The 17,949-nt window shown below is 57.8% G+C and overlaps 1 protein-coding gene across 1 annotated transcript in view; it reads right to left on the reverse strand.

Annotated features, from left to right (window-relative positions):
* Positions 1 to 1,222: 1,222 nt before the first annotated feature.
* Positions 1,223 to 17,949, reverse strand: part of MYBL2 (MYB proto-oncogene like 2) — a 31,735-nt gene continuing 15,008 nt past the window's right edge. The window contains exons 6-14 of the mRNA XM_002721063.4: positions 17,227 to 17,386; positions 12,124 to 12,408; positions 9,753 to 10,163; positions 9,400 to 9,539; positions 5,717 to 5,816; positions 4,471 to 4,584; positions 3,235 to 3,339; positions 2,169 to 2,318; positions 1,223 to 1,696 (exon numbers count right to left, since the gene is read on the reverse strand). Coding sequence (XP_002721109.3) covers positions 1,568 to 1,696; positions 2,169 to 2,318; positions 3,235 to 3,339; positions 4,471 to 4,584; positions 5,717 to 5,816; positions 9,400 to 9,539; positions 9,753 to 10,163; positions 12,124 to 12,408; positions 17,227 to 17,386 — 1,594 coding nt within the window. The 3' untranslated portion in view covers positions 1,223 to 1,567. The remainder of the gene's footprint in view (positions 1,697 to 2,168; positions 2,319 to 3,234; positions 3,340 to 4,470; positions 4,585 to 5,716; positions 5,817 to 9,399; positions 9,540 to 9,752; positions 10,164 to 12,123; positions 12,409 to 17,226; positions 17,387 to 17,949) is intronic.

Genomic DNA, 17,949 nt, shown 5'->3' on the forward strand with positions numbered 1-17,949 from the left:
CAACCGCAGGGTCAGAGAATGTTCTACAAGTCTCCATCCCCACCCCCTGCATGAGGTGGGGGACAGGGGTCTCCCATCCACAGCCAATCCTGTGTAGCCAGGGTCAGAGCCCGGATCCCACCAACCAGCAGGGGAAGCTGGGAGGTGGTGGCTTTCAGGCTGAGAAAGGACAAAAGCACAGGGCGGGGGAGGGGGATGAGGCAGGTGTGGCCCAGCATGGGTCGCAATCAGAGCGCCCATCTCAGCCCCAGGTGCTGGGGAGTGGAGCCTAGGCACCTCCCACCTCCCCCTGGAGCTAGGACACAACCAGGCTCCGCCCAGCCTAAGGGGCTATGGCTATACAGGGGGTCTGTGATGGATCCCCACGTGAGAGCTCAGCAGGGCGTGTCTGAGGACCAAGACAGGAACTCTGGTATTCCAACTCCATCCTCTTTATAGACTGCCCCATGTCCCAGCACAGGTCGGAGGATGTGCCCTCCAGGCTCCCCTGGGGACGAGGCCCTGAAGCCAGGTATGGGTGTGGACCTGCCCCAGGGATAGTCATGCAGCCTGTCCCATATCCCACAGCTAAAAAGCAACACCCAGGGGCCGGCGCTGTGGCACAGCAGGTAAAGCTGTCGCCTGCAGTGCCGACATCCTATATAGACGCTGGTTTGAGTCCCAGCTGCTCCACTTCCGATCCAGCTCTCTGCCATGGTCTGGGAAAGCAGTGAAGGTGGCCCAAGTCCTTGGGTCCCTGCACCTGTGGGAGACCCAGAAGAAGCTCCTGGCTCCTGGCTTGGCACAGCTCCAGCTGTTGCAGCCATCTGGGGAGTGAACCAGCAGATAGAAGACCTCTCTCTCTCTGTAACTCTTTCAAGTAAATAAATAAATCTTTTAAATGATAAAATAAAAAGCAACACCCTGATGTAACCTGCAGCTTGCCACCTGCCCCTTCTCAAGTGCCAGTAACGTCAATGACCAGCCAAGTACCACTGGGTGCAGGGCAGGACGCAGGCCAAGCTGCAACCGGTGCCACGCTCAAGGAGTACGGAGCCACCAGGCCTGTCCTGACTCCTGCTCAGCCTCGGGCCACCATGGCCGGAAGGCTCTGCCCAGCTGTCCACCATGCCTCCTTGCTCACCAGTCTGACGTGGAGGCAGCTCAGTGGAGACCAGGGCCAGACAAGATGCAGGAGGCAGAGGCCCTTGTCCCCAGAGATGTTCCCTGGGGGAACAGCAGCTGCACACAGAAACAAACTAGTTTATTCTTTCAAGGAAATGAAACAGAGGCTGAATGAGGAAAAGAGCGCCCGGCCACATTCCCTGCCCTGAGCAGGGGTCTGAGATGAGGCCAGGCCAGCCCCGGGCTCCCGGGAACACTGGGGAGGGGACAGGCAGGCCCCGGAGTGGGACTTTGTTCTGTTAGCACCAGGAGCCGCCCGCAGCTGCACTTGCAGTGTGTGGCCCTTCTGCCCCCACCTGAGCAGTCTGGGGAGGGGCTGGCGGCACCTGAGGGTGACTCTCACATTTGTACCCCTGTGCCCCCAACCCCTGTAAACATGAGAGCGGCTCACGGCCCCCAGCCCTCAGGACAGGATGAGGGTCCGAGACGTGTGGCTGGGCTTCAGGCGGCCCAGGAGCTGCCGGGCTTTCTCCTGCATGAACAGCTGGTCCCTGGTGCCCCCGCAGGCTACCGTCTTCCAGGCGCTGGTCATCTGGGGAGAGGTAAGAGTCACCACCAGGCAGGGAAGGGACACACGTCCCAGGGAGACCCTGAAGGTCCCAGGCAGGGATGGGGTGGGGCATGTCTATGAGCTCCTCCTAGCCCCAAGCCAGAAGCCCCCTGCACTGTGTCTGCCTTCCTGGGTGGCTCTGGAGAAGCCACGCCCCATCCGTGGGGCCTTCCCCAACTCTTAAGGAGGAGGCTGGACCAGGAGACCAAACCCTGTCATGCCCCAGGGTGGCAGCAACCTCAAGAGAAGCCACTGGCTGGCAGGCAAGCAGCAGGGCCAGCACTGTCGAGTGATCCAAATACAGACATCACAGCTCAGTCAGGCCACAACAGGGGCTGGGAGCTGGGGCTCTGTCCAGGGCATGGAGTTGGGGGAGGCTTCCCCCAGGAAGTGGCATGAGGAGCACGGGGGCACAGGGAGCAGCCTGTGCCAGGGCCCCCAGGTGAGCACTCACGGGAGCAGGTGCCACAAAGTGGCCTCGGGGCTTCGGGGCTGGCCCTGCCTTCTCGGGCTTGGCCTGGAGGAAGCCCTGGTTGAGCAGGCTGTTGTCCTCTTTGACTCCAGACAGGACGTGGCTGGCAGAGCCGGAGGGGGCGCTGGTCGGCTGAAATCAAAACCAAGCCCAAGTCGCCATTCGGCCAGGAGTGCTCAGCAGGAAGGAGAGGAAAGTGCAGTCCAATCCCAGCCCGCCTTTGGCTCCAGAGCTGCTGGGTGGGACGCTCACTTCTCTAAGCCTCTTTGGTGAGGGGAAGGGGCTTGGAAGGGCCCATCTCACAGCCGCGGGCATAGCCAGGGTGCCAGGAAAGCTCCCCACCATCTCTGCGACCCGCACCGTGGCAATGAGGCTGGACCACGCACCTCCCGCTGGGCTCTGCCCTCCTGACAGCATTCAGGGAAGCAGATCCAGGGAGCAAGCAGGGCGTCGGGACTCAAACCCGCGCCCACCCAGCTCCAAGTCTGTGCTCGCCACCACGTGCTGCAATGTTTGCGGCAGTGATTTCCCATGTCCGGGGCAGAGGTGGGTCTGCCTGGAGGGTGCTAGGACCCCTGCCTGGCTGGAAGGCCCAGCCACAGTGAGGCCTTTACGCAAGGACCCTGAGAGCCACAGCTGCCACCCTGAGAGCCACAGCTGCCCATGAGCCCCCCTTCCCCGCTCACTGCTTCTCTCTTGGGCACTGGCGCGAGCGGGGCTCATCCCAATGTTGGCTGCAAGGGATCAGCAGCATAGCACAGATCTGGGTCCCACACTCGGCACAGGCAGCAACCGCTCTGGTGGCCAGGGCTCCTCGCTCGACGAGCACACTAGCCTGGGAGCTGGCTGGCCCCATCCCAGGGCTGGTGCGGCCCCACCCAACTGGCTGTGTCTCAAGGCACCCTGGTAACTCTCTGCGGCCACCCCACGAGCAGAATGCAAGGGAAGACCCTGGAGACCCATGTCACAGTTTCCAAGGTGTTCCAGCAACACAGCCCACCCTCCCAGAGCCCTCTGCAGCCCAGGGTGCGGGTGGTTGACCCCTTACCATAGCCAGACCCTTTGGCATTGTGGACATCACCAGCTTCACGTCCTCGTCCACGATGTCCAGAGCCAGAGACTTCCGCACTTTCTTGATGGGGCTCCGCCGCAGCTGGGGGTGGGAAAGGGCAGTGGTTAGGGTGGGTGTCAGGGTCCCCAGGTCAGCGCCTGGGCTGCCACAGATGGCCCCGGAACAAGGCCCTGCAGCAGGTGAGTCTCCAAGCCAGGCGTGGCTGCTGGGGATTTCTGCCAGGGAGACTTGGGCACCTTCAATCTATGCCCAGGATAGACTTGAGAGCAAGGGCACAGCACTGACTTTCAGCCACAAAGAAACCTGCTCCTCACCCCAAGGGACCAACACCCCTTCCACAAACAGGCCCAACACTGAACCAAGTGCCACAGAGAATGGCGGCCCACTGATGGGTGATGCAGCCATGCCAACCCTCGGGGTGCATCTGGCACAAACAGCCTGCACAAGGAATGCCCCAGCCCTCACCCTGCACCCAAGAAGACAGCCAGGGGTCTGCTCGACACCAGGGAGGGGCTCCGAGACAATGTCCCCAACCCAGCACCATGCCCCAAGTAGCTGCTGCCCTGGCTCAGAACTATCCCCACTGCTGTGGAGAGGCCCAAGAGGGCCCTGGGCCAACTTCTGTCCATCCAAACACGGGCCACTGAGTCCACTTGGGGAAGGCGTCTGTGCCAGCTGCCCTCTGTAGCCCACCCAACATCCCCCACCCTACACACACACAAGGAGAGCAGCACAAAGCCAAGGGGAGACTCAAGACAACACAGCAGGGGGAGGCCGGCTTGGGCTCACACCAGCCGGGGACCGTCCTGGCCTGCTCCTCTGCAGACGGCTACCCCTTCCCACTCCTGCTCAGAGCCCAGACACCTGGCCCTGGCCAGCCGCTCCAGACCACCCTGCCCATCAGAAGGATGCCCTTGGCCTCCCCTGTGTCCCTCCACACCATGCACACCAGGCTGGTCCTCCACGTGCCAGGGTAATGCTGTCTCCACCCACTGAACTCGAAGAAGGTCTGGATCCCAGCACCGCCCTCTACACGCAGCCCAGGGCCCACTGGGCAAAGACCAAACACAACGCTAGGTAAGGGAGCAAGGGGAGAGGGGGCAGGAGACACCAGGACACTGATGGGTTTCAGCAGTAATCACCATGGGGGGCACCGGGCACACCGCAGCCCCCCGTCCCAGGACCCACGCCCTGCTGGCCAGCAGCCCTCACCCCGGGCTTCCTCTTCTGCTTCTCGGGCCTCACGTCATCCTCAACAATGAGCTCGATGCCGGCCTCGGAGCGCAGCACCTCCTTCAGGTCCTCCTCCAGGTGCGGGGTCTGCGGCTGGGGCGAGGGTGGGAGAGACCGAGTGAGGCCCCACACGTAGGCTGTCTGGTGCCAGACAGAGCCTGTTCCTGTGGACAGTCCTGGGCAGACCAGGAAGGTGGTCTGGGGCCTGGACATCACCTCACAAGCATCATTGAGGGCCGTTAACTGTCCTGTCTGGGACAAGGGGATGGCGAGCTTGGCTCTGATCTTGACTCTCAGAGCCGGCCAGGGTTGGGATTAGCCCTGGGCAAGAACCGTCATCCATGCAGGGCGGAAGCTCTGGCTCAGAGACCCAGAGTCTGACCCGGAGCCAATGGCTGTTGACCAAAAGCCTGGCTCTGCCCACAGTCCAGGCTCACTAATGGATTTGCTCAATTCCACTTCCCCAGCGAACGGTGTGGCCCCAGGCATCATGAGACACACCTGCCTACTTAATTAAGGCTGCCAAGGTGGCAAGATGCCCTCTCAAGGCTGTCTGGACAGCACGCGGTCTGAGCACCTCCAGTCGGACGTGGAGCAGCAGTTTGAACCAGCACCCCACCTCGCCAGCCGGTAACTCGGGCCCTGGAAACCCTGCCTAACGGCGTCAGCTCCAGCCCAGTCCAGCTGCCTCGGTCATCCCAGGAGACTCGGGCAGCAAAGGCAGAGGAGCTGCTGCAGGCTGTGTTCAGGCTGAGGCTCTCTCCAGCCAGGTTGTTCTCTCCCCTTCTAGGGACTTCCCAAACACCTGCTGTCTCCAGGGGACACATGGCCACCCTGCCAGTGCGAGGGACAATTCTGAGGACGCACAGCGCCCCAGGACAGCCTTCCCCATGCCAGTACCATCCACTTTCTCCCCAGCACGTACCATGCTGAAAGTGCTGTATAGCGTGTTCACTGTCTGTATCCAGCACCCTACATGCTTAGGAGCCTGTGTGTCTCCAGCACAGGCCGTGGCCTGCCCGGTACACTGATGGCGCCCAGGAAATGTGGAGAGAACCAATCATAACAGCCTCAGTTCCCCATTTGTAAAACTGGCACCACCTGCCCCTTCCCAAGAGAGCAATCCGATGAGACCTCGGGGGAAAAGGGCCCCGGGAGCTGTCGGTGGGTTGGGTGAACCCCAGACCCCATGGCAGAGACCCGCAGCGGTGACCACGCCACATACCAGGGGCTTCAGGGGTCCATACTTCTCCAGGGCGTTCTTGAACGGGGTGGGCGTGTGGGGAGTGTTGTCCATGGAGTACTTCTGATCTGGGGTCACAAACCTGCGGGGGCCAAGGGCGGAGGCTTAGTGATGGGGGCTGGGGGCAAGTGGCTGCACAGAGACTGCTGCCCATGGCTCTGATCTCCCCTGCCCTGCACCGCTGGCCCCAGGTTGTACAGAGCTGATCCCTGCCCAGGTCCAAGCCAGGGCTCCAAGAGAGGGCCCTCCCTGGAAACAGAAAGGATCAAGAAGGTGGTAACGGATGCTGCTCAGAGTCCAGACTCAGGGCTTCCAGAACACAAGCAGACAGAGCAGGGGCCATGCTGTAGGCACAAGGAGCGGCGGCAGCAGCAGTGGGGTAGGGCGGGGACTGGGAAGACTGCATTCCTGCCGGGCCCCTCTCCAGAGGGCACACGGGACAGCAAGGACTGCAGGCTGAGACGGCAAGGCCAGCATCTCCCTGGGTGTCTGCAGATCACCTCGGTATGCGCACACAAGCAGAGAATCCCTGGGACGGCCTGGCCCAGAAGCAGAACTCCCAAAACGCTTCATCTGCCTGGGAGAGGACCCCATGCACGACCCCTGCTGGGTGAGGACAATGAGGATGGCAGGGGCAGGGTGCACTGTGGGCAAACTTCACTCTGCCAGCAGATACCAGACCCTGAACACTGTCCCTCATGCTGGGCCCGCGGGGCCTGAGCAGCCTAGACACATGACCTGGCTGACTCTCAAGGACACCAGAAACACCCAGCTGGTCAGCACCTGGGGGCAGGCAGAGGCGCCCTCCTGGACACTGGGCCCCAGCCTTGCAGGAGGAGGTGAAAGGTTAAGAAGGTGGGCCACTCTTCTCCCTTCTTTGGGACTAGAAATAAGAAAGGACCCACACAATCTCTTCTCCAACTCTTGCTGTCTCCCTGGTGGGACACACAGGCCCGCTGCATGAGGAGGAGCACTGCTCAGGCGAGCACCCACAGTTCAGAGCGCAGTGAAGGGTCAACTCAGCCCCACGAGCAAACCCTGGAGCTTCTATTTTGCAGCATCAGTAAGGATGAGCACAGACCCATGAGAAAACCCACGGAAGCCGACGCGGAAAGGGGGTGCACCTGGCTGCTTGCAGATGGAAAAATCCCGTGAGCCAGCGATCTTGGCAAGTGACCAGACCGGTGAACCAGCAAACAGTGCCACAACGGTCCCACCAAGGTTGGCTAACCAGCTTAAGATGAGGGACAAGAGATTAAGCTGAAAATGATGTAGACTGAGGGATGAAGGACCCGCTAAGGCAGGAAATGAGGGGCAGAAAGCAGGAAGAATTCATGAGGGGCAGCTGCTGGGATGGCTTCCTCTCGCATCAGAGCGCCTGTGTTCAAGCCCCGGCTCTGCTTCCATTTCCAGCTTCCTGCTACTGCGCACTCTGGGAGGCAGAGATGAGGGCTCCAAGCACTTGCGTACCCAGCGCTCACGTGGGAGACCACACAGAGTGCCAGCACCAGCTCTGACCTTGCCCAGCTCTGGCTGCTGTTACAGACACTTGGGAGTGAAGTGGCAGATGGGAGATCGCTCTTTTAAATAAATAAATAAAAATCTTTAAAAAAAAAAAAAAAAAAAAAAAAGCATAGCCCTGGTGAGCTGGGGGATAACTATGTGGCTTAACACACGTGTCACTGTGGAGTCTCCCGAGGGGCTGCAGGTGGACAGCCAGCAAATGTTTTTGAAGAAATAATGGCTGACATTTTTCCAAATCTGATGAAAACTATAAACACACAGGTCCAAAGAGCTCAACCAACATCAGATGTAAGCATGGTGCAGCTGGTTTAGCCACAGCCTGCAGTGCCAGCATCCCATATAGGCACCAGTTCTAGTCCTGGCTGCTCCACTTCCGATCCAGCTCTCTGCTATGGCCTGGGAAAGCTGTGGAAGATGGCTCAAGTCCCTGGCCCCTGCAACCACGTGGGAGACGCAGAAGCAGCTCCGGGCTCCTGGGTTTGGGTCAACCTGGCTCCAGCCATTGCAGCCATTTGTAGAGTGAATCAGAGGATGAAAGATCTCGCTCTCTGCCTCTGCCTCTCTGTAACTCTGTCTTTCAAGCAAATAAACAAATCTTTAAAAAAAGAAACAAAGAAAAGCACACCATGGTGTGCTCTATTCAAGCTGTTGACAACCCGTGAGAAACCGCACAGCAGACGCACAAACTCCTTTAAACCACTAAAGACACAACTGGCAGCCGAGATCTACTCCCTGCGAGAGCCTCTTTCAGAAAATCAAGGCGCCTTTCCAGATGCACAGAACCAGGTGGCGAGCCGGCGGACGGGGGAGGAGGAGCCTCTTTGTGGAGAAGGGAAGCTGAGCAAGGACATGGACAAGTCGGAGCAGTCAAGAGCAGCAGTGCTCCCCGCAGCACCACTGTCTAATGGCCTCGAAGTCTGGTTTCACTCCCAAGTTACGCTCTAGTTCAACAGCTCTGATGGAGGGCTCCGTAAGGCTTTTCTGCGACTACGCTCGGTGCCGAGGTCACAGAACCTCCTCACGCAGTAACAGCCACGCTTCTCCTGCAGCAAACGTGGCAAGCAGAGGAGCAGGGAAGCCGCGCCCACGTGTGGGGAAGGCTGTGCTGCATAAGCCAGGAGGGCAGGGGCACCACCATCACTCTTGACAGTGCTCCTCGGAGCCCAGTGCTGGGGTCCTGCTGCTCTGCACGCGAAGCCACTCAAACACAACCAACCTGCTCAGGCAACTTCAAAAGGGCGGGGAGGCCACGGGATTACACTTCCCACAGCCATTTGGACTCTGTGCGATTGACATAAAAAACCATCAAATTTTAAAATGGGAGCCGGCGTTGTGGTGCCGTGGATCAAGCATCCGCCTGCCATGCCAACATCCCATGTAAGCACCAATTTGGGTCCCAGCTGTTCCACTTCTAATCCAGCTTCCTGCTAAAGAGCCTGGGAAGACAGCAAAGGACGGCCCAAGTGCTTGAGCACTGCCACCCACAAGGGAGATCCAGGTGGAGTTCCGGGCTCCTGGTTTCGGACTGGCCCAGCCCTGGCCGCTGCAGCCACTTGAGGAATGAACCTGCAGCTTGAAGAGCAATCTCTCTCTCTGTAACTTCGCCTTTCAAATAAATAAATAAATCTTACAAACAAACCAAAGGCTGGCGCCGCGGCTCACTAGGCTAATCCTCCGCCTAGCCGCACTGGTACACCGGGTTCTAGTCCCGGTCAGAGCACCGGATTCTGTCCCAGTTGCCCCTCTTCCAGGCCAGCTCTCTGCTGTGGCCTGGGAGTGCAGTGGAGGATGGCCCAAGTGCTTGGGCCCTGCACCCCATGGGAGACCAGGAGAAGCACCTGGCTCCTGCCATCAGATCAGCGCGGTGCGCTAGCCGCAACACGCCGGCCGCGGCGGCCATTGGAGGGTGAACCAACAGCAAAGGAAGACCTTTCTCTCTGTCTCTCTCTCACTATCCACTCTGTCAAAAAATAAATAAATAAAAATATAAAAACAAACAAACAAACAAAAAACATAAAAAAGGCAGGAAGAGCAAAGGGGAAGAACAGGAAGAGGCAGCGCGGTGGCCAGGAGACTCTTCAGTCTGCAGGTGTTCGAGGGCGCCCGCCCGGGACGGCCAGCAGGCGCGGCGGGACACTCACGCGGCGTGCTTCTGGTGCAGCGGTGTCTTATCCCGGTGCAGGGGCGTGGTCACCACCACCTTTTGGCTGCACACTGGAGTGGACGTCAGTGAGGGGCTCTCGAGCTCCAGGGTATCCTGCTTGTTCCAGAAGTTAAGAAACTGCCAAGGGAGAGAAAGGATGCGAGATAACATGATGGCCTGCCTGTGGGTCCTCAAGGCCCAGCCAGGGGAGGGGAGAGAGCCCTGGGACGTCACGGCCGAGCACCCAGCCAGGCATACAGCTGGTGCTCAATAAATGCTGGCTGTGGAGTGTGTGCTGGGCCCAGGTGTCCGTCACCTCCACCTGCTGAGTGTCTGGCCAGGGGAACACACCTGGGAGGGCGAGAAGGGCAGCGTCTTGACAGGCGTGGTCTTGGGTGTGAGGCTGTTGCAGTCCAGGAAGGAGAGACTGGCGCTGCTCTCCGTGACGGGGGACAGGGCCACTCGCCGCTTCTTCTGCCGCTTGAGCACCGAGGGCGGGGTGCCGGTGCCGGAGCCCCCGATGTCTGTGCTGGGGGAGATGGGGATCAGCTCGCCCCGGCTGCTGCGGCTCAGGTCCGAGATGGTGTGGCCGTCCAGGCGGTACTCGGTCACGTTGGGCACCAGGCCCGCCGGCTGGCGGGGTGTCAGTGCCTGCTGCTGGGGTGGTGCCTGAGGCTGCACTGGGCTACTGTGGATGCTGCCCTCTGCGGAAGGCTCCTCGGGGAGGTCAAACTTACTCAGATCGCACCAAGCATCAGGGTCCTGGGTGAGGGAGGGAGGCCAGCAACAACCACAGTTACTCTGCTCTTACTACAGCGGGGCTCGTTCACCAAGGTCAGCACACAGGTGACAGGTGTGAGCCCACAGCCCAGGACTGACCGTTCACGGGGTCAGGCATCCGCTCAGTTTTCTGTTGGAGGTGAACCAGTGCAGCGGTCGGGCCGCCTGTCCAATGGTGGGGCTTCCTTGGAGCTCTTCATGAGCTATCCCCCACCCCCACCCCAACAACAGCCCTACAAAGAACTGGGCCCTCACCTGCCTGGTGTCACTGAGTTTCTAACAGCAAACCTGAGACTGCTCCTGGGCTTCCCACCTCTATGCAGTTGATTACAAGGCAAGGCTCTGCAGACAGAGGCTTCCCTGTGGCCCCTGGAGGTCTCTAGGCCCAGACCCCAGGGGCAATTTCTGCTCACTAGGACCTGCAGGAGCCTCAGGCAGTTCACTCCTATGCATGGAGGCCGGCTCCAGGCAGTGCTAACTGCAGGCCCACATTCCAGTCTCAGGGAGGCCCAGAACTGATAGCATCGAACAGACCAGAAGCACAACCTCTGAGGACTGTCTGGAGTGGCTTCTGCAGATGCTGTGACCCCAGATAGCAGAGCAAGACGGTCAGAGCTCCGTGACACTGGACCAGTCCCCTACCCTCTGAGCTTGGGAGTCCTACCCACATCACCGAGCTGCCCAACAGCTAAGGGCACACAGGTTGGAACAGGCCTGGCACCCAGCACACATTCGATGGCTGGATACAGGGTGAGTATCCCTCATATGAAAATCCAAAAACCAAAACGCCCCCAACTCTGAAAGTTTTTAAGAATTACAATGATGCCACAAGTGGAAAATTCCATACCATGAATCCTTGTTTCATGCACAAAATTAAAAAATATTTTGTGAAATTACCTTCAGGCAACATACACACAAAACATAAATGAATTTCACGTTTAGACTTGGTGCTATCCCCATATCTAACCACGATACACATGCTTCGCAAAATTCACACCACTCCTGATCAAAAGGGATACCTGTACAATTAAGTGTGGGCCAGCACACAGCAGGTGCTCCCCCTCCACTGTGACTCTCAGGGGGAGGTACTGACCGTCCTAGGCTCAGCCTGGCCCAGCTCTCCCCTCCACGCCCCTCTCAGCACCCAGAGGGTGGAGGTGAGGCTACTTGTGAAAACAGATCAGGGTCTGCCGGTCTCACATCTCAAGCAGCAATGACAGCCCCGAGGGTCGAGGGTCGAGCGGGCCCCACAGTGGACTCCGTGACAGGGTGCCAACACAAGGTCAGGGGGGCACCGAGCAGATTCTCCCCTGGGGACAGCATCGTCCAACCCTCCCCCTTATCACAGTCAAGAGCACCAGGCTCACTCCGAACCTCACTCTCATCTACTGGCCAGAGAAAGGACACACCTGACAGGGCACCCTATGAACCGCACTTAATTAAGCTCAGAGCCCAGCAAGAGTACACAGATGGTGACTCGAGAGCGCCCTTATTCTCAGCAGACAGGACGCCTGAGAGGAAGGGAGCGAGTGTGGGGCTGAACTCCCCAGACCCGCCCTGCAGGACGTCAGGGCCAGGTGTGCCCCTCCCCCACCCAGGAGCAAGGTAAGCAGGCCAGGGAGACCCACTCACCGCTCCACCCCAGCACTTCCCAGTCCCCTCTCCAGGGAAACCCAACCTTGTAAAGCCACAAATATCCCAGTCCCCTGGCAGTTAGCCACATAGGGAAGCCTTCCCACCTCACCCTATGGGGTACAAAAGGGCTAGGATCCACTCTGCACACCCCCCCCAAAGGAAAGAACTAACTGCCCAGTGGCTGACTCAGTGACCCCAGGCCCAGGCCCAGGGCCGGGTGCTCAGCCTGCGCCCTCAGTGGCAGCAATGGAGTGAGCGGGAAGCAGGCCGCGACAGCAGCACTCCTCACCCAGCGCAACCCACATACCGACTCGATCAGGTCCAGGGCCTCCGAGAAGCTGGAGCCCACGGCAGGGATGAGGAGGTTGGTGGCCTCCACCACCCACTTGTAGGGCAGGCTCGTCTCCGGCGGGGAGCCCTCCTGGTCCTCGCGCTTGGGGAATTCCTGCGAGGGCTCCGGAGTGTGCACGCTGTTCAGCTGTACAGGGGCGAGCTCCGGCTCGGCAGAAGGGGCTGCGGCCGCCTCCTCCTCACTGCCTTCCTCCTCCTTCATGGCAGGGGGCGCCGGGGGCCAGCCGGTCACAAGACCGCCCTGTGGGTCACAAGGGCACACCGTCTGGATTTTCTGGTTGAAATACAAATTATGCAGTAGCTTCCAGCAAAACATGCACTCAGTCTAACAGTAAGGGAGCCTGGATGAGTCCAATTTGAGACGCTCTGTTAAGATACCTGGCCACACACTCTCAATCTTGTGAGACTAACTGAGCAGGGCAGGTGACAGCACCAGGACAAGTTAGTGCAGGCCTGCTCCTGGCTGCACCAGGGCAGGAGCAATGGGACACGCACGGAGGACTAGACACGCGTCCTGAGCCGGCTGCAGCTGCGTGCAGTCGTGGATGTGGGCCCCTGACCCTGAGGACATCCACACTGGAGGATGAAGGGGAAAAGCATTCAGCAGCAACCAGCTCTCAAATGGCTCAGGTGAAAAAAAAAAAAAAAAGAGAGAGAGATCGGGCAACTCTGGCTAAGTGTTCAAAATCAATGAATCTGGTTCCTGAATGCTTCACATTATTTCAAAATTAAACTCTGAAAACTGCATGTAGCTGGGGCCAGCATTGTGGTGTAGCAGGTAAAGCTGCCGAGACACCGGCATCCCATATGGGCACTGGTTCAAGTTCTGGCTGTTCCAATCCAGCTCCCTGCTAAATGTGCTTAGGAAATTAGCAGAAGATGGCCCAAGTGCCTGGGCCCCAGCACCCACATGGGAGACCCAAATGAAGCTCCTGGCTTCAGCCTGACCCAGCACTGGCACTGCAGCCATCTGGGGAGTGAACTAGCAGGTGGAAGGAAGATGTCTACCTCTCTCTCTGTGGCTCTTTTTTTTTTTTTTTTAAATGATTTATTTATCTATTTGAAAGGCAAGAGTTATAGAGAGGCAGAGAAAGAGGTCTTGCATCCGCTGATTCGCTCTTCAGATGCCCACAACAGCCAGTGCTATGCCAATCAGAAGCCAGGAGTCAGGAGCCTCCTCCAGGTCTCCCATGTGGGTTCAAGGGCCCAAGGACTTGGGCCATCTTCTGCTGCTCTCCCAGGCCCTAGTAGAGAGTTGGATCGGAAGTGGAACAGCCGGGACTCAAACTGGCACCCATATGGGATGCCAGCACTGCAGGTGGCAGCTTTATCCACTATGCCACAACACCGGCCCCCAGCTCTGACTTTCAAATAAATATTTTCAAAAGAGGGGAAAAAATGCATGTAGCTTATAAATGAAAAAAAAAAAAACTGAGGAAAATCCTTTGCAGCAGCTGGCCTCCTGGCAGACCCAGGAAACAGGGCGCTCGCCCTGGCAGACCCAGGAAACAGGGCGCTCGCCCTGGGAGACCCAGGAAACAGGGCGCTGGCCCTGGGAGACCCTGGAAACAGGGCGCTGGCGCTGGCAGACCCAGGCAGCCTGGAAAACATTTGTGGGAAGGGCATCTGGTGCAGCTGAGCCCCAGCTCTGCTTCCAATCCAACTTCCTGTTAATGCACAGCCTAGGAGGCAACAGGTGACATAGCTCAATTACCTGAGTCCCCATCACCCACGTGGGAGACCTGGATGGAGCTCCAGGCTCCTAGCTTTGGCCTGGCCCAGCCTTGGCTGTTGTGGGCATTGGGGGAGTAACTAGCAGGTGGGAGCTCTGTCATGCAAAGTCTCTGCCTTTTCAATGCGATTTATAAAGACTACTTTGCTGGGAGAACAGTTAATCAGGTCCCCTGGTGGTCACGGCACCCACAGGCCGAGGAACTAACAGCTCTGCCGTGTAGCTCCTTGGTTGCCTGCCACCGTCATTTGTAAAACATCTCTAACCAGCTGAGGGCAGAGCCGGGCGCCGACCTGCTTGCCGCAGTCGTCGGCCTCCAGCAGCAAGCAGCTGTGTTTTGTGTGTGCTCTCCCCTCACTGACGAGAGGCACAAATCCCCGGAAGGCTCTCGAGCTGCTCTCCGGCCTGTCTAAACCTGGACCTGTTCTCCTGGAGCTGACCCCTGTGAAACACATGGCGAGCAAGATCCACGTGAACAGGGGCAGAGTGGGGCTGGGGAGCCGGCAGCGGCTCAGGGCTAACAGAACGCTGCCATCGACTCTCTGACCCTGGGGAGGCTGTGCGCCCTCCCTGGGTTTCCGCTTCCTTCTAAAACAGAACACTAAGGTCATCAGGACGCTACGCAGATCAGCAAGGCGAGGTCAAGGATCCTACTGCAATGCTAGCTTTTATCACCACTGCTGCCAACTGAGCAGAAAGACAAGGGGATGAGATAAAGATTTCATTAAAAATTTATAGATGGGGCCAGCGCCGTGGCTCAATAGGCTAATCCTCCACCTAGAGGCGCCGGCACACCCGGTTCTAGTCCCAGTTGGGGTGCCGGATTCTGTCCCGGTTGCCCCTCTTCCAGGCCAGCTCTCTGCTGTGGCCAGGGAGTGCAGTGGAGGATGGCCCAAGTGTTTGGGCCCTGCACCCCATGGGAGACCAGGATAAGTACCTGGCTCCTGGCTTCGGATCAGTGCGGTGCACCGGCCGCAGCGCGCCAGCCATAGCGGCCATTAGAGGGTGAACCAACGGCAAAAGGAAGACCTTTCTCTCTGTCTCTCTCTCTCACTATCCACTCTGCCTGTCAAAAAAAAAAAAAAAATTTATAGATGGGATGGGGCCAGCACTGTAGCACAGTGGGTTAAAGCCCGGTCTGTAGTGCCGGCATCCCATATGGGTGCCAGTTCTAGTCCTGGCTGCTCCACTTCCGATCCAGAGCTCTCTGCTATGGCCTGGGAAAGCAGTGGAAGATGGCCCAAGTCCTTGGGCCCCTGTGCCCATGTGGGAGACCCAGAAGAAGCTCCTGGCTTCAGATCGGTGCTGCTCCGGCCACTGCGGCCATCTGGAGAGTGAACCAGCAGATGGAAGACCTTCTCTCTCTCTGCCTCTTCAACTCTGCCTTTCAAATAAATAAAATAAATCTTAAAAAGAAAAAAAAAAATGTATAGCTGGGAACCAGAGCTATGGAGTAGTGGTAAAGCCACTACCCGCAACACCAGCATCTCATACGGGCTCTGGTTTGAGTCCCGGCTGCTCCACCTCCAATCCAGCTCCCTGATAATGCGCGTGGGAAAGCAGAAGATGGCCCAAGTGCTTGGGCCCCTGTACCCAGGTGGAAAACCTGGAAGAAGCTCCTGGCTTCAGATTACCCCAGCTCTGACCAGTATAGCCATTTGGGGAGTGAACCAGCAGATGGAATCTCTCTGTAACTCTGATTTTCAGATAAATAAAATAAATCTTAAAAATAAAAAAACACATGCTCTAATGGAAGGCAGGGGGCTTCCACAAACACTATGAGAAGGCCACTTAGACAACCGGTTCCCTACAAGACTCTGCTCAACACACGCATCCCAGAGAAGGGAAAGCCACCTGCAGTCTCCCATGCACACGCACCCTGCTGAGTTTCCATAGAAACACAACACAAAGTCCAGACTCCACACACATTGTTGCAAAGACAAAAACAGAAAACAGGGGAGCAGCTGTCACGGCGGGGGGTTGGGGGGGTGGGGGGGGGGGTGAGGGTCAGTAGCTGACCACACCCAGGAACTTCAAAGGTTATGGAAACACTCTCTACCTTGCTCATCTCAGAACCGCACACAAACACAAACATTTAATACAGATTTTAACTCCATACATCTGACTGTTAATGACAAACATGCTTTTACATACTATTTATTTATTTGACATGTGACTGAAAGAGAGACAAGAGATCTTCCATCCACGGGGTTACTCCCCAACTATCAGCAAAGGCAGGAGCTGGGCCAGATCAAAGCCAGAAGCCGTGAACTCCATCCTGGCCTCCGACAACTGGCCCAAGGACTTGCACCATCAGCCACTGCTTTTCCAGGCACATCAGCAGGAAGCTGGATCGTAAATAAAGCAGCCAGGACGCAAACCAGCACTCTAACGAGATTCTGGTGCCTCAAGTGGCCACATAACCCAGCGTGGCACAACACTAGCCCCCACCTTTCACTTATGACACCCGCATCTCATGTTGGAGTGCTTTAGTTGGTATCTGGCCTAGGTACTTAACCCCAACTTTCTACTAATGTACACCCAGGAGGCAGACGTGATGGCTCACGTAGCTGGGTGCCTGCAGACTGTGTGGGAGACCCAGAGTGGGTTCCACACTCCTGGCTTCTGTCCAGCCCAGCCCTGGCTGTTGCAGGCATTCTGGGAGTGAAGAAGAGAATGAAAGATTTGTCTGTTCCTGTCTCTCAGAAACAGAGAGAGAGAGAAAGAGACTGGAAAGAACAGCAGGTAAGAAGGAAGCTGTGACAAGGCCAGGAGGCCAAGGACATCCTCAACCTTATTCTCAATTTTACCTAATGGGCTGGTGTCACCCCTCACTGGGAAGACAAGTGCGCATGCCAAGCAGAAGTGTGTCACAGCAAAGGTGCCAGACACATGCACCTGCCTTTATACCCTGTGGCAGAGGCTAAGGAACAGCTGAGGACAGGCATTCAATGAGACAGCGAGGAACAAACGTAAAATAAACCAGCTGGGGCCAGCATGGTGGCTCAGCGGGTTAAGCCACCGCTTGTGACACCAGCATCACTTTGAGTCCAGGCTGCTCTACTTCCCATCTAGCTTCCTGCTAATGTGCTTGGGAAGGCAACGAAAGATGTCCCAAGTTCTTGGGCCCCTGCCACCCAAGCGGGAGACCAGGGGAAAGTTCCTGGCTCCTGGCTTTGACCTGGCCCAGACCTGGCTGTTGTGGGGGCATTTGGGAAGAGGACCAGCAGATGGAAGAGCTCTCTTTCTTGTCACTCTGCAAAGTCTGAAACAAAAACATCAAAGCAACCGACCACTGCAGGGGCTGCAGTGCGGAGGACGCCCCACCTGGCCTTCGGCTGCCCGGGCACCCTGCGGGCTGTCCTTGTCCTCGAGCTCCAGCAGCAAGTACACGGGTTTGCAGTCCTTGGACTCGCTCAGGAAGCCTCCCGTGTCCACTTTCCTTTTGATGGTGGAGTTCCAGTGATTCTTCACAGCATTGTCTGTCCTGCAGGGGCAAACGGGACCTCAGCCTCCCAGCTCGGCGGCCGGGAGCACCCCGCCCCCGACAGCGCTGACCTCCCTGGGCCGCTCCCGCCGCTGCCCGTGAGTGTGCAGCTGCAGGAACTCAGGGACTTTTGCAGCTCCAAGGTGAAGATGAAGTTCCACAGGTTTCTATCCCTTAACAGTGAGAGCATTACCCCGGATCTCCGAGATGGCAAATTTATGACCCAACTGGCACTACATCAGCAACTAAGACAGGCGGTACCCGGGTTCTAGTCCCGGTTGGGGAGCTGGATTCTGTCCCGGTTGCTCCTCTTCCAGTCCAGCTCTCCGCTGTGGCCCGGGAAGGCAATGGAGGATGGCCCAAGTGCTCGGGCCCTGCACCCACATGGGAGACCAGGAAGAAGCACCTGGCTTCTGGCTTCAGATCAGTGTGGTGCGCCAGTCGTGGCGGCCATTTGGGGGGTGAACCAACAGAAAAGGAAGACCTTTCTCTCTGTCTCTCTCTCTCACTGTCTAACTCTGCCTGTCAAAAAAAAAAAAAAAAAAAAAAGACAGGTGGTTGTC

Source organism: Oryctolagus cuniculus, chromosome 11 (genome assembly GCF_964237555.1).
Source record: "Oryctolagus cuniculus chromosome 11, mOryCun1.1, whole genome shotgun sequence".
Classification (NCBI taxonomy): Eukaryota; Metazoa; Chordata; class Mammalia; order Lagomorpha; family Leporidae; genus Oryctolagus; species Oryctolagus cuniculus.